This window comes from Schistocerca serialis, chromosome 6, assembly GCF_023864345.2.
Source record: "Schistocerca serialis cubense isolate TAMUIC-IGC-003099 chromosome 6, iqSchSeri2.2, whole genome shotgun sequence".
Lineage (NCBI taxonomy): Eukaryota > Metazoa > Arthropoda > Insecta > Orthoptera > Acrididae > Schistocerca > Schistocerca serialis.
This window is the reverse complement of record NC_064643.1, coordinates 444,939,104-444,951,730: the sequence shown is the minus strand read 5'-3', so window position 1 is coordinate 444,951,730 and position 12,627 is coordinate 444,939,104. Positions and strand designations below refer to the sequence as shown.

Below are 12,627 nucleotides of genomic sequence, written 5' to 3'. Positions count from 1 at the left end.
CAGGTAAATGACTTAATCTAACATTTTCCACTAAAGAACTATGACTCTTTAAGTGCGAAATTGGCAGTTTTTCAAACACTTATCCACAGCTGGTGTGAGCTCTCCATCGAATTATAAAAAACGTTTTTTTTGGATGTGGGAAAGAAGAAAGAAGGAAAAACTTCAGAATTAAAACTGTTTTCGTTGCGGAATTATTTAATGTTAATGGCATGATTCTTTGACATTATATACTTCTGCAATCAGAATTGTGTTTATTCTGAAATAAATCGAAACCGGCTATTGTAGCACGCTGCCACAATGGAATGGAGTAAGGAAGGTAGATTAGAATTTAACGTACCGTCGAAGATAAGATCATCAGATGGCATGGTGAGATTGGGGAAAGGAAGGAAAGGATAGGGAAATCGCCAATATCCTTTTCAATTGAACCATCCATGCATTTGCCTTAAGCAATTAAGCGATACTGCGGAAACCATAAGTCTGCAGGATACGAGGGTGATATGAACCACTGCTCTCGTGAATACTAATCTAGTATTTTAGCAGTACCTCGCTCGGTGCGTATGTATGAATACTTGTGGAGTCTGGTACTTAAGACTGAATCTACTTTTCACAATGAAATACCTCAGTTTTGCCACCCATATTGGGGAAACTGCCCTCCGAGAAGATTTCACGAGCTGTGAAATTCTGTTTCGAGGATCAGACTGTTGCCGAGACCCCATGGTGTAAAACACGCATCTGTTGCAGTGGTGAGCTGGATTACCTCATGCCTTGGCCTGATGCTACGCTGCCTTGGTGCCCTGACTGACTGAATGCGGGCCACTGGTCACAAAAAAGCCGGACAAATCTACTATATATACACGCCAAGATATGCCATACTCCAGCCGACGGTCCAGTTTGGGCCGAAAAGCTTCGTTCACATGAATTCGCTATGTTTACTAGACGCTGGTCTACGTACCGCTGCTACACTCGATGATTCTGGGGCTCGAGCCGGAGTCATCACGAGGAGACCACCTCCAATATCTGGGCGTCTCCAGCGGGTCTTACGGGCCTTAGGTTCGAAACGTACGCTCCAGCGCGCCTCGCACCTGACCCACTGCGATAGCTGCTGACTGCGGCAGATACGCCTGACGCCATCCTCTTGCCAGCGAGGGCACTGACACGGCGACCTGCTCGCGGCCGCCTGGTTGGCCGGCGACCACGCGCTGGTGCAGCCAAACATGCCGCCTTTTGTTCCGCTGAGGCAGACTCTACTGTCCGGGATCAGTGGACGCATTCGATTGGCCACTTTCATCAACAGTCCGAGAATCTTGGTGAAAAAAATATATTTCCACCCGAGCTGTACCGATTCCTCTACAGCCGAGTTAGGCAACCCATCGTCCTGCATCCTGACTTAAAATACGACCATCCTCGCAGTTAATATGGATTTGCACCACCATCCAATTACAGCTCTGTAATGAGATGCATTCCTTCTTTAACAATCCTGGATTCTAGTAACAGTCATCAATTGCTTTTTTATCCTTTGTAAGCTAATCAACAAGAAGCCACCAATTTCAGTCCTGAAAATTCAGAATATCTAATAGAGGTGTTGTACGAGGGTCTCTCCATAAGAAATGGACACTATTTTTTTAAAATCCATCTTTTATTCTACATGTTTGAAAGTTTTACAGTGTGTAGATACATCCTTTAGTAACAATATTTTCATTTCTCCACATAATTTCCATCCCCCTCAACTGCCTTACACCATTTTGGAACCAGCACCTGTATACCAGCTCGGTAAAATTCTGGACCAACCTGTTGCAGCCACTGTTTGTCAGGGCACAAGGATGTCATCATCTCCAAACTTTGTTCAACGAAGAGAGTCTTTTAGTTTCCCAGAGAGATGATAGTCACATGGAGCCAGGTCAGGATTGTAAGGCGGGTGTTTCAGTGTTGTGTATCGAAGTTTTGTGATCGCTTCCATGGTTTTTTGACTGACATGCAGCCGTGCATTGTCTTTCAACAGCAAAACATCCTGCTTTTGCCGATGTGGTCGAACACGATTTAGTCGAGCTTGAAGTTTCCTCAGTGTCGCCACATATGCATCAGAATTTATGGTGGTTCCACTTGACATGATGTCCACAAGCAAGAGTTGTTCGGAATCGTAAAACACCGTAGCCATAACTTTTGCAGCAGGAGGTGTGGTTTTGAATTTTTTTTTCTTGAGTGAATTTGCATGATGCCACTCCATTGATTGCCTCTTCGTCTCTGGTGAAATATGATGGAGCCATGGTTCATCACCTGTCACAGTTATTCCAAGAAATTCATCTCCACCATTCTCGTACTGTTCCAAAAGTTCGCTGCATACCGTTTTTCTTGTTTCTTTGTGAGCCACTGTCAACATCCTGGGAACCCACCTGGCACAAATCTTTTTTTAACGCCAACACTTTCAGTATTCTGCAAACACTTCCTTCCTCTACCCCAACGTAGCGTGACAATTCGTTCACTGTGATGCGTCTGTCAGCAGTCACCAATTCGTTAACTCTCTGCACATTGTCTGGAGTGTGTGCAGTACGAGCCCTACCGCTGCGAGGGCAATCCTCAATATTGCCGTGCCCGTTTTCATCACGTAACCTGCTCACCCGCCGACTAACTATACTGCGATCGACAGCAGCATCTCCATACACCATTTTCAACCTCTTGTGGATGTTTGCCACTGTCTCGTTTTCACAGCACAGGAATTCTATGACATCACGTTGCCTCTGACGAACGTCAAGTGTAGCAGCCATCTTGAAGACATGCTGTGACGGCGCCACTGACGGGAACAGGTTGAACTAAGTTTGAAAACAAGCGGGAAGGATGTATCTACACACTGTAAAACTTTCACACATGCAGTACGAAAACTGCATTTTTACAAAAAATAGTGTGCATTTCTCTCGGAGTGACCCTGGTATATCTTACGCAACACTGTTTTTCTGGAAGCAGGTTGGTTTTATTTAGAATTACAATACAGCATATTACTTCCTACTCTTTTGGATACAAACGCTATTTTTCAACATAATCTACATTCAATGCGACGGCCTCACGCCACGTTACGAAGCCAACTTCGAAACCAACGTCTTCCTTCATCAGTAAGCGCCCCATCATCCACATTCTGCTTACCGCAGAGTGCATCCTTGATTGGGCAGACAGATGGAAGTTGGACGGAGTGAGATTGGGGCTGGTGGGCAGAGCCCTGCACGGCGGCCCACCGCATACCACTGCCGACCCGCGGGCTTGCTTGGACCAGCCATATGTGTTGTGCCACATTGGCATTCATTTCAAGCTTATATGTATATATGCTGTTTCTGAGCACCAGCAATTTCAGAATCACTCGAAAATTCGTTGTTAACTGTGTGATTCGTTCCAATAAAATAACTAGAAACATCATATTCATGGCAAAAAGTGTTATTGTAACTTGCGTATTATGAGAGTAGGCTATTTGAAGGCAGCGACACACGGAAGATCCACTAAAACGCATTGTTCTTAGTACCATTTGTTATAATTAAATTTCAGTTAGTAACATATCTACCATAAGGTTTTCTGAAATGGTAACATGCTTCGATTACTTACAATGTGTGTGTTGATGGTTTAGCGAGGCCGGCATGGTAGCTGAGTGTGTTCGGTCAGAGGGCCAGCTGCCCTCTGTAGTAAAAAAAAGTGAGTTAATGGATCGACAACGAATTAAACGGGTGTCTTTCGACGTCTGCCTAGAGCAGATACAGCGAACGAAAACGAACAAAATGAGATTAAAAAAAGAAAGCGTAATGAGTGGCATCACTGTCTTGTATCGATTTGGTAGTTTGGGGGGAGGTTCGCATCTTGACATTACTAAATTTTATTTCCTAACATTCACGTTTTTATTAGGTTCTGATACTGTATTATTTGTTTAATATAAGTATATACTATAATATTTGATGTTATATAAATATAAGTTCACCTTTTTTTGAGGGGTGACTTTGTTCGATTGGCTTAATGTACAGGACAGCTTGCGCTACTTGTGTAAAGATATTTTGCTCCTTTTTCTTTTATGCTTCGTAATTCACATGTTGCAAAGATTCTGCTACTGGGTAGAAACAATGATTAAGTAAGACTGACTTTCGTGATTGGTCATTCCAAATTATTGTTGTTGTAGCTAGTGAATGGTATTATTTGCCTCTCCCGTGACTTTACACATCATTTTCAGATGTCGAATCCCAGCGGTCTTATGCGCTGCAGTAAAGAACTGTGCGGCTGGTCCTCCCTCGGGCATGGGTGTGTGTGTTTGTCCTTAGGATAATTTAGGTTAAGTAGTGCGGAAGCTTAGGGACTGATGACCTTAGCAGTTAAGTCCCATAAGATTTCACACATATTTGAACATTTTTTCAGATGTCGAAATTGTGCCCACAGGAAATTACCTATTCGTGGTGCTGCTTCCTCTAGATAATTTTCCAGGCGGACTCGCAAGATTTATTTCAGAGGCTTCTTCATCCTAAGTTTCTTCACTTCAGTGTTTCGGAGGGTCACTTTCAATGGCAAAAGGAGATGCAGTGAGGGGATTTTCCGCTTCCATTTCTTTTGATGTCTCCTTGAAGGGATGTAAAAAAAATCCTTACTTTACAACTCTTAGAATAATTTACGGGCTAATCTATACCAGTTTAATATAAAAAAGCCACAGCGTACATTCAGTCAGAACAGAAATCAGTTTGTCCATCAACGTGATGTCAGTTCCTTCTGTTCTCTTTGTTTCTCATTTCTCAGGGAGCTTTTTACATAGTATAGAATACTGCCTTTTCAGCCGGCCGGTGTAGCCTTGCGGTTCTAGGCGAGTCGGTCTGGAACCGCGTGACCGCTACAGTCGCAGGTTCGAATCCTGCCTCGGGCATGGATGTGTATGATGTCCGTAGGTTAGTTAGGTTTAACTAGTTCTAAGTTCTAGGGGACTGATGACCACTGACGTTGAGTCTTATAGTGCTCAGAGCCATTTGAACCATTTGAACTGCCTTTTCTCCAATTCAAGCATGGCCAATCCTGTGTTCCAGTGAGTATCGTTCGACTGCTCCATTCTTCTCTCCAGGCTATGAACAATGCCATTTTTGCAAATGTCACAAGTTTCTCCACTGTAGTCAGAACAAAATAAAGTTTTGGGTAGTTGAATGGCATATACCGCACACTAAACGCATTTCTTAGCATTCTGTTCAGCATGTGAAAGGGAAAATTCAGTGCAGAATATCTACGGAGAACAGCGGTAATGTTGGCATCTTGGTCAGTTGTAAAAGATACATTTTTGAGACTATTCTCGTGAATACCAAGCGAGATAAATCGTCTCAGCAATTCCTTTCTAATGTTTTGAAGCGCCGTAGTCTCGTCTTGAAACCGTGTCATACGCAAGAAGTATGTTCTGAGGTCCCAATTAACAAAATAAGAAACTGTACGAGTCAGGTAATTATCTCTCCTTGTGCAACGTGTCACGTATCTCTGGCCGCCTGGAATTCACCTCCATCCTCGTAATAAATTATTCAGGTTCGGTTTCCTTTCAAAGGTTTTTCGCTTTTTGTGTGATTTGTTTTGAGACAGTTATGGGATGAGACATAGTAGGTTTTGCGGATACTTTTCTATAAGTCGCTGCAGTATTGATCAATCTCTGAGTCAGATCTTAAACTGCTTCACCCCCAGTAGCTTCTCCTGGACACAAAGTCACGCATTTCTCAATAAATTTGCCCTGAGCAGATTTGAGAAGGCGTATTCGGTCAATGCATGACACTTGTTTGTTAGACACACGCGAATTCCAGATGACTGTTAAGTATGCAAGTAAAGTTCATTGTACTCGACACACCAAAGGTAGTTAACACTGTTGCCATCACCATCTACTATAGAATTAAGCACTGACCAAATTGAAGTTCTGAGAGTTGGATCAGGTTCTATCATTCTGTACTCACCAGCCGTTAGTTCTTGTTCTATGCCGTGCGGTCAAAGGCGTCCTCTCACCGTTCGCGCGGTTCCCACCGTCGGAGGTTCAAACGGTCCAAATGGCTCTGAGCACTATGGGACTTAACTTCTGAGGTCATCAGTCCCCTAGAACATAGAACTACTAAAATATAACTAACCTAAGGACATCACATACATCCATGCCCGAGGCAGTATTCGAACCTGCGACCGTAGCGATCGAGCGGTTCTAGACTGTAGCGCCTAGGACTACTCGGCCACTCGGCCGGCGTCGGAGGTTTGAGTCGTCACTCAGGCATGGGTGTTTGTGTTGTCCTTAAGTGCATTAAGTAGTGCGTAAGTCTAGGGACCGGTGACCTTATTAGTTTGGACCCATAGAAGTTTACCACAATTTTTTTTTGTTTTATTTCTAGCTGCTTTAACATACTTTCCGTCCTTTTTGAAGCACTTGCTATTCCCGGACTCATCTTCTGTACAGCAATAAAAACATAAAAGATTGTTATACCATCACTTTGATTTACAAAATAAAGGAGAACATATTTTAGCAAAACGATTTCCTAGAATTTATTAACGATTCGCGAGTTGTTTATTTGCCTCTATCGCAATACGATTGCTACTAATTGTGTTGTAACAGCTGCCTCCACAGACGCCACAGCGCTGTACAACTGCCACCATACTGGTTAGAAAATTAAAAAAGTTTAAACGGTTTGTATCGGAAAATAGCCGATGTGAGGAAAGACGGTAACGAACAAGGAAGCATTATGTTGCAAATTAAAGAATGGTAGTGTTTTACATAAAAAAGTTGTATGCTTCTTCGTATTAAACTCCAAGAACACAAAGATCGCCATACGTAGGAAAAGGAAGGTAGTCTCTCTCTAGAAACGATCTAGATTGCAAGTGATATAATACACTCCTGGCCGTTAAAATTGCTACACCAAGAAGAAATGCAAATGATAAACGTGTATTCATTGGACAAATATATTACACTAGAACTGACATGTGATTACATTTTCACGGAATTTGGGTGCATAGATCCTGAGAAATCAGTACCCAGAACAACCACCTCTGGCCGCATTAACAGCCTTGATACGCCTGGCCATTCAGTCAAACAGAGCTTGGATGGCGTGTACAGGTGCACCTGACAATGCAGCTTCAACACGATACCACAGTCCATCAAGAGTAATGACTGACATATTGTGACGAGCCAGTTGCTCGCCGACCATTGACCAGACGTTTTCATTTGCTGAAGGATCTGGAGAATGTGGCCAGGGCAGCAGTCGAACATTTTCTGTATCCAGAAAGGCCTGCAACATGCTGCTGAAATGTAGGGTTTCGCAGGGATCGAATGAAGGGTAGAGCCACGGGTCGTAACACGTCTGAAATGTAAGGTCCACTGTTCCAAGTGCCGTCAATGTGAACAAGAGGTGACCGAGACGTCTAACCAATGGCACCCCATACCATCACGCCTGGTGATATGCCAGTATGGCGATGACGAAACACGTTTTCAATGTACTTCCACCGCGATGTCGCCAAACACGGATGCGACCATAATGAAGCTGTTAACAGAACCTGGATTCATCCGAAATAATTACGTTTTGCCATTCGTGCACCCAGGTTCCATGCTGCTGCACACGTCGTCGAACTGTTCGTGGAGATGGTTGTTGTCTTGTAAACGTCCCCACCTGGATACTCAGGGATCGAGATGTTGCTGCACGATCCGTTACAGCCACGCGGATAAGATGTCTGTCATCTCGACTGTTAGTGATACGAGGCCGTTGGGATCCTCCTGAACCCACCGATTCCATATTCTGTATTCTGCTAACAGTCATTGTCTCGACCAACGCGAGTAGCAATGTCGCGATACGATAAACAGCAATCGCGATAGGCTACAATCCGACCTTTATCAAAGTCGGTAACGTGATGGTACGCATTTCTCCTCCTTATATGATGCATCATAACAAGCTTTCAAGTACAATTATGTTGCTACGAAACCTAATAGTAAGAACCGTAGTTTGTTGGTCTCCGATACTTAGTCTTCCCACTGCCAGTGATATTCAGGTCGTAGTAGTTAAGAGAGAGAGTATGCAGCACGCCAGTAAGAATTGTATGTCGTGATACGAGATAGTTTCCATTATATGAAGCCTTCCGCTACCTAAAAGTATTGCGACATTACAATGGCCCTAGAGACCAAGATTAACCCAAACTGGGAATTATTGCTTGCAGTCTTGCCGATGCAGAAGTCCCGATCTGAATTGGAGATGAAACTATTAAGTGATAGTCAATTTGAGATATAAATTCTGGACAGTAACATCCTTGTGTTGCTCTTGATGTGAAGGAAACCTTCGTCCATTCCCAGTCAAAGTAAATTCCCAATAATTGATTGATTTAAGAGGGTAATTAAGCTCCTGAAGGAAATTAAGTTCAGAATGCTAAAGGATCATAAGTCGAGGGAAAACAGTTTATGGACAAAAACAAAACTCTACCCCTCTATATTCATTGCACTGGCTTATCACAGTGTCAAGCTATATTATCCACTGTGCATTCTTTCAATTAATCTGGGTGATGAAAGTTAATTAATATTATTTATTTAATTAATTCGGACATAGCTGGAGAGACACCCTGTTGTCACTGTTCATAGCAAGCAGAGGCAGGTAGCTTGAAGCTATAACCTTCAAAACTATTAAGAAATGGGACAGCCAAGCGGCCATAGTAGGTACGAATAAAGCTGACTCGATAACAACAAATGATAAAACCAAACAACTAGTGGTGAGTTTGCACCCGTATAGCGATTAAAACATTTTTGCTACAGGACGTCTTCGTGTTTATAGTCCTGATACCTCTCTGGGGATGGGGCGAAATAGCACTGGTTCTGCGGAGAGAATTATTTCGAAATTTATTATAGTTTATGTGAGAAATTGAACGAAATGAATTTTGTGACACAGTGCCAGATTTCAAGCATGTAGCATTATCATTCCCATGTACAACAAAGTGATAACTCGTTTGATTTGTTGCAGGCATGCGTTTCGGGTTGATGCAAGTGAAGACAGCGATAGTACATCTGGTGTCAAAATTTGACATTCTGCCCGTCGGAGACAAGCAGTCTAAGCTACGCATGGCTCCCAACACTGTGGTGCTGACACCGATCGGAGGGATCCACCTGAGGTTGGAGCAGCGAAAAGTGCCTGCCTGCTGAAGTTCTCCAGCTGCTGTGAACAACTCTGCAGAAACCTCACAAACACTGTGTTCACATGAAAAGACTCATGGAACATGGACACCACTACATCAATTACACTGTGATACTTCAGATTGTTGATAATGACAAATTTCCTACTGATGCAGTTGGTCTCACAACAGATGTCACCGTTTCTGTACTGTGCATGGTGTTCATCAACACTGATATCACTGTCAAGTTGGATAAGTATCTATTTATAGAAACTCTTGTATAGCAATGCCTATCGCTTCCTTACCTTGTTGTTTCTGTATGTCAGGAAGAAGAGTTCAAGTCGAAACGTAGTTTATTTGCATACCTGCTGTCTCTTCATTCTGCTGTTTGGAACTAAACACGTTTGATACGTTTTCTGTTGTGTACTGCTGTGGACATTAATATTGCCTGTGTTATAGCTCTGACCATGTTGTGCTTCTACAACTGATTAAAATGAACGTCAAGAGAAAATCGACAACTTTTTATTTTAGGCGGATTTAATAAACCAAGGCCCAATTCAGCGTATACGAACATACCTAAGGGATCTGCCGTTCAACAAGACAAGGATATGGTTAAAATCTACTAAAAATAAAACACACACACACACACACACACACACACACACATATATATATATATATATATATATATATATATATATATATATAGTTTCACAGTTACATCTATAATGCATTACATGTAACTGTGAAACTGTCACAGCAAAATATTTACCTGCCTATCATTTCGTTAATCGCCATAGGTATTGTGATGTTTGCATTCAGGTGAGACACTGAGCGAAATTCGAAAAAGTTTGTAATAAAAAATAGGGGTCCTATTATTTTGAATTTGGTGCATAGTATTACATAATGTGTTGCTGCATATTAAATTTAGCTAACATATTGAACTGTTGTCTACACTTGGGTGGGGGCCTCTGACACCAACGCCAAGAAAACCGATCTGATGTAGCACACTTATTTGCGATCGCACGCGCTAACAATAAAGTCAAATGAAATGTCGACAACATTCCTGATATTTTATAAGTGGTTGAGATACTGGAATGGGATCTGGGCAAATGATAACCTGCAAGCAGGAGAGTATATTGCCATACGGTTACTATGCAAACTTTATTATCTGCATGTTATAACACTAACTACAGACTTTTTCGATGAAAGAATGTAATTTTGAAGGGTCATGGATAGCTGGTGAAACGAGGCATGCTGTGGGTTTTTGTGCAGCATAAGTGAAGCCATTACACGTTTATTTTTGTACCGAAGATGTGTTTTTCATAATCTGTCGACCTTGCTTTCCCTCTGTTCCCCACTTGGCAAACTTAATAAACTACGGTTTCAGAATTCTCTCTCAATTGCATCTGCACAGCTTGTTAGTGAGGTGACATTGTGTAAGCTGTGCCGTGTCTTGGCAAAAGAAGCAAACTTCAAGATAGTAGCAAGAGAAAAATAGGTTTCATTCAAAATTCACCATTTGTGGCACATGCATGAAACTTGCAGTTGTTTAATATGCCATGAGAAAATAAATCGATGCATTTTTTTTGCATTTTCAGCGGAATACTTCCAGGTAACTAACCAAGTCAGAGGTGACAGTAGACATTTTCTAAAGGTCACGAGGAAAGTGTGGGCCTGAAGGGGCTACACTTGATATTTACGAAAACATGAGAGCATAGGAGCAAAGGCTTCGGTTTAGAATGGCTCCTCCCCTCCAGTACTCAGCATTTCCCCTACAGTGCCTGCCTGCAACGGCCACCAATATCGCTCTCCACACGAGTGCTCTGCCTATTGCACATCCTCCAGCCACATTATTCTGAGCGCTGGGTGCGGTGTAGAACACTACGCAACGCTATATCAGGCTGGCCAGAAAGGACCTTTAAAAGGAAGATGTTACTGCAGATAGCCGATTCTTTGAAAACCAATTAACCTTTGCAACCAAATAAAAATAAGTGCAAGTAGCACCCTGTGTATTCCCTCCTGTGTATTACTGCAGATAACTCGCATCTGTCAACATATTTTGTACTGGGAGTGTAGACCATGCGAGGGGCCCTGGTTTTGTTCTTCTGCGTCACGGCAGAACACACGGATTCTAACGTTGTCCACGCCCTGGTGTCTTCTGCAGTCGTACCTGCAAGAATGCAGCATACGTAGCCCATTGACCTGTGTTTCTTTATGTGAGAGAAACTTACTATCGTGTGGATTAATGCTACTAAATGAGAAGTCAAATTTAAATAAGGGTGGTAGTAACTTTCTGTGAAGGCATCAATCACGTAGCAGACAAAGCCACAAACTGCTAAATGTTCGTCTACAGTGAGACACATTACAGAGCTCAGATACTTAACAGTGATGACCTTTGTTCACAGGAGACTTTATACAACTAACCATAATATGCGAAAGTAAACTTCTTATGTAAACTCTCTGCTCGGCGTTGACCACAGAGAATTGCACAGACGGCGCGCAAAGAACACATTAAATATGTGGCCTACCGCCGACGCACCGTGTTGTACAGCCGTCCAAACAGGACACGTTCACTTAATTCTGCCCAAAACTCGTCTACTACAGTCCGCCCGAAACACTTCGCTCAGCGCGCATTGTTGGCATGTCGAAGTTGCAAGAACTGCTTCCTTCGTCTGCATTACACACATTGAAGTTAATGTAGTGATAAGGAGAAGAAGAGATGGAGTGAGATGCAGACAAACTTTCATTTATTAACATTTCTTTGAAAAAAAAATCACACCACACAGGAATTATACACTACTGACCATTAAAATTGCTACACCACGAAGATAAAGTGCTACAGACGCGAAATTTAACCGACAGGAAGAAGATGCTGTGGTATGCAAACGATTAGCTTTTCAGAGCAGTCGCACAAGGTTGGCGTCGGTGGCGACACTTACAACGTGCTGACATGAGGAAAGTTTCCAGCTGATTTCTCATACACAAACAGCAGCTGACCGGCGTTGCCTGGTGAAACGTTGTTGTGATGCCTCGTGTAAGGAGGGGGAATGCCTACCATCACGTTTCCGACTTTGCTAAAGGTCGGATTGTAGCCTATCGCGATTGCGGTTTATCGTATCCCGACATTGCTGCTCGCGTTGGCCGAGACTCAATGACTGTTAGCAGAATATGGACTCTATGGGTTCAGGTGGGTAATACGGAACGCCGTGCTGGATCCCAACGGCCTCGTAGCACTAGCAGTCGATATGACAGGCATCTTATCCGCATGACTAACGGATCTTGCAGCCACGTCTCGATCCCTCAGTCAACTGAAGCGGACGTTTGCAGGACAACAACCATCTGCACGAACAGTTTGACTACGTTTGCAGCAGCATGGAATATCAGCTCGGAGACCATGGCTGCCGTTACCCTTGACGCTGCATCACAGACAGGAGCGCCTGCGATGATGTATTCAACAACGAACCTGGGTGCACGAATGGCAAAACGTTATTTTCTCGGATGAATCCGGGTTCTGTTTACAGCATC

The 12,627-nt window shown here is 43.0% G+C and overlaps 1 protein-coding gene across 1 annotated transcript in view; it reads left to right on the top strand.

The window, feature by feature from the left end:
* LOC126484239 (cytochrome P450 6k1-like) overlaps positions 1-9,610 on the top strand; it is a 44,804-nt gene extending 35,194 nt beyond the window's left edge. Inside the window, exon 5 of the mRNA XM_050107653.1 lies at positions 8,952-9,610. Within this exon, the coding sequence (XP_049963610.1) occupies positions 8,952-9,130 (179 nt within the window). The 3' untranslated portion in view covers positions 9,131-9,610. The remainder of the gene's footprint in view (positions 1-8,951) is intronic.
* Positions 9,611-12,627: the final 3,017 nt, after the last annotated feature.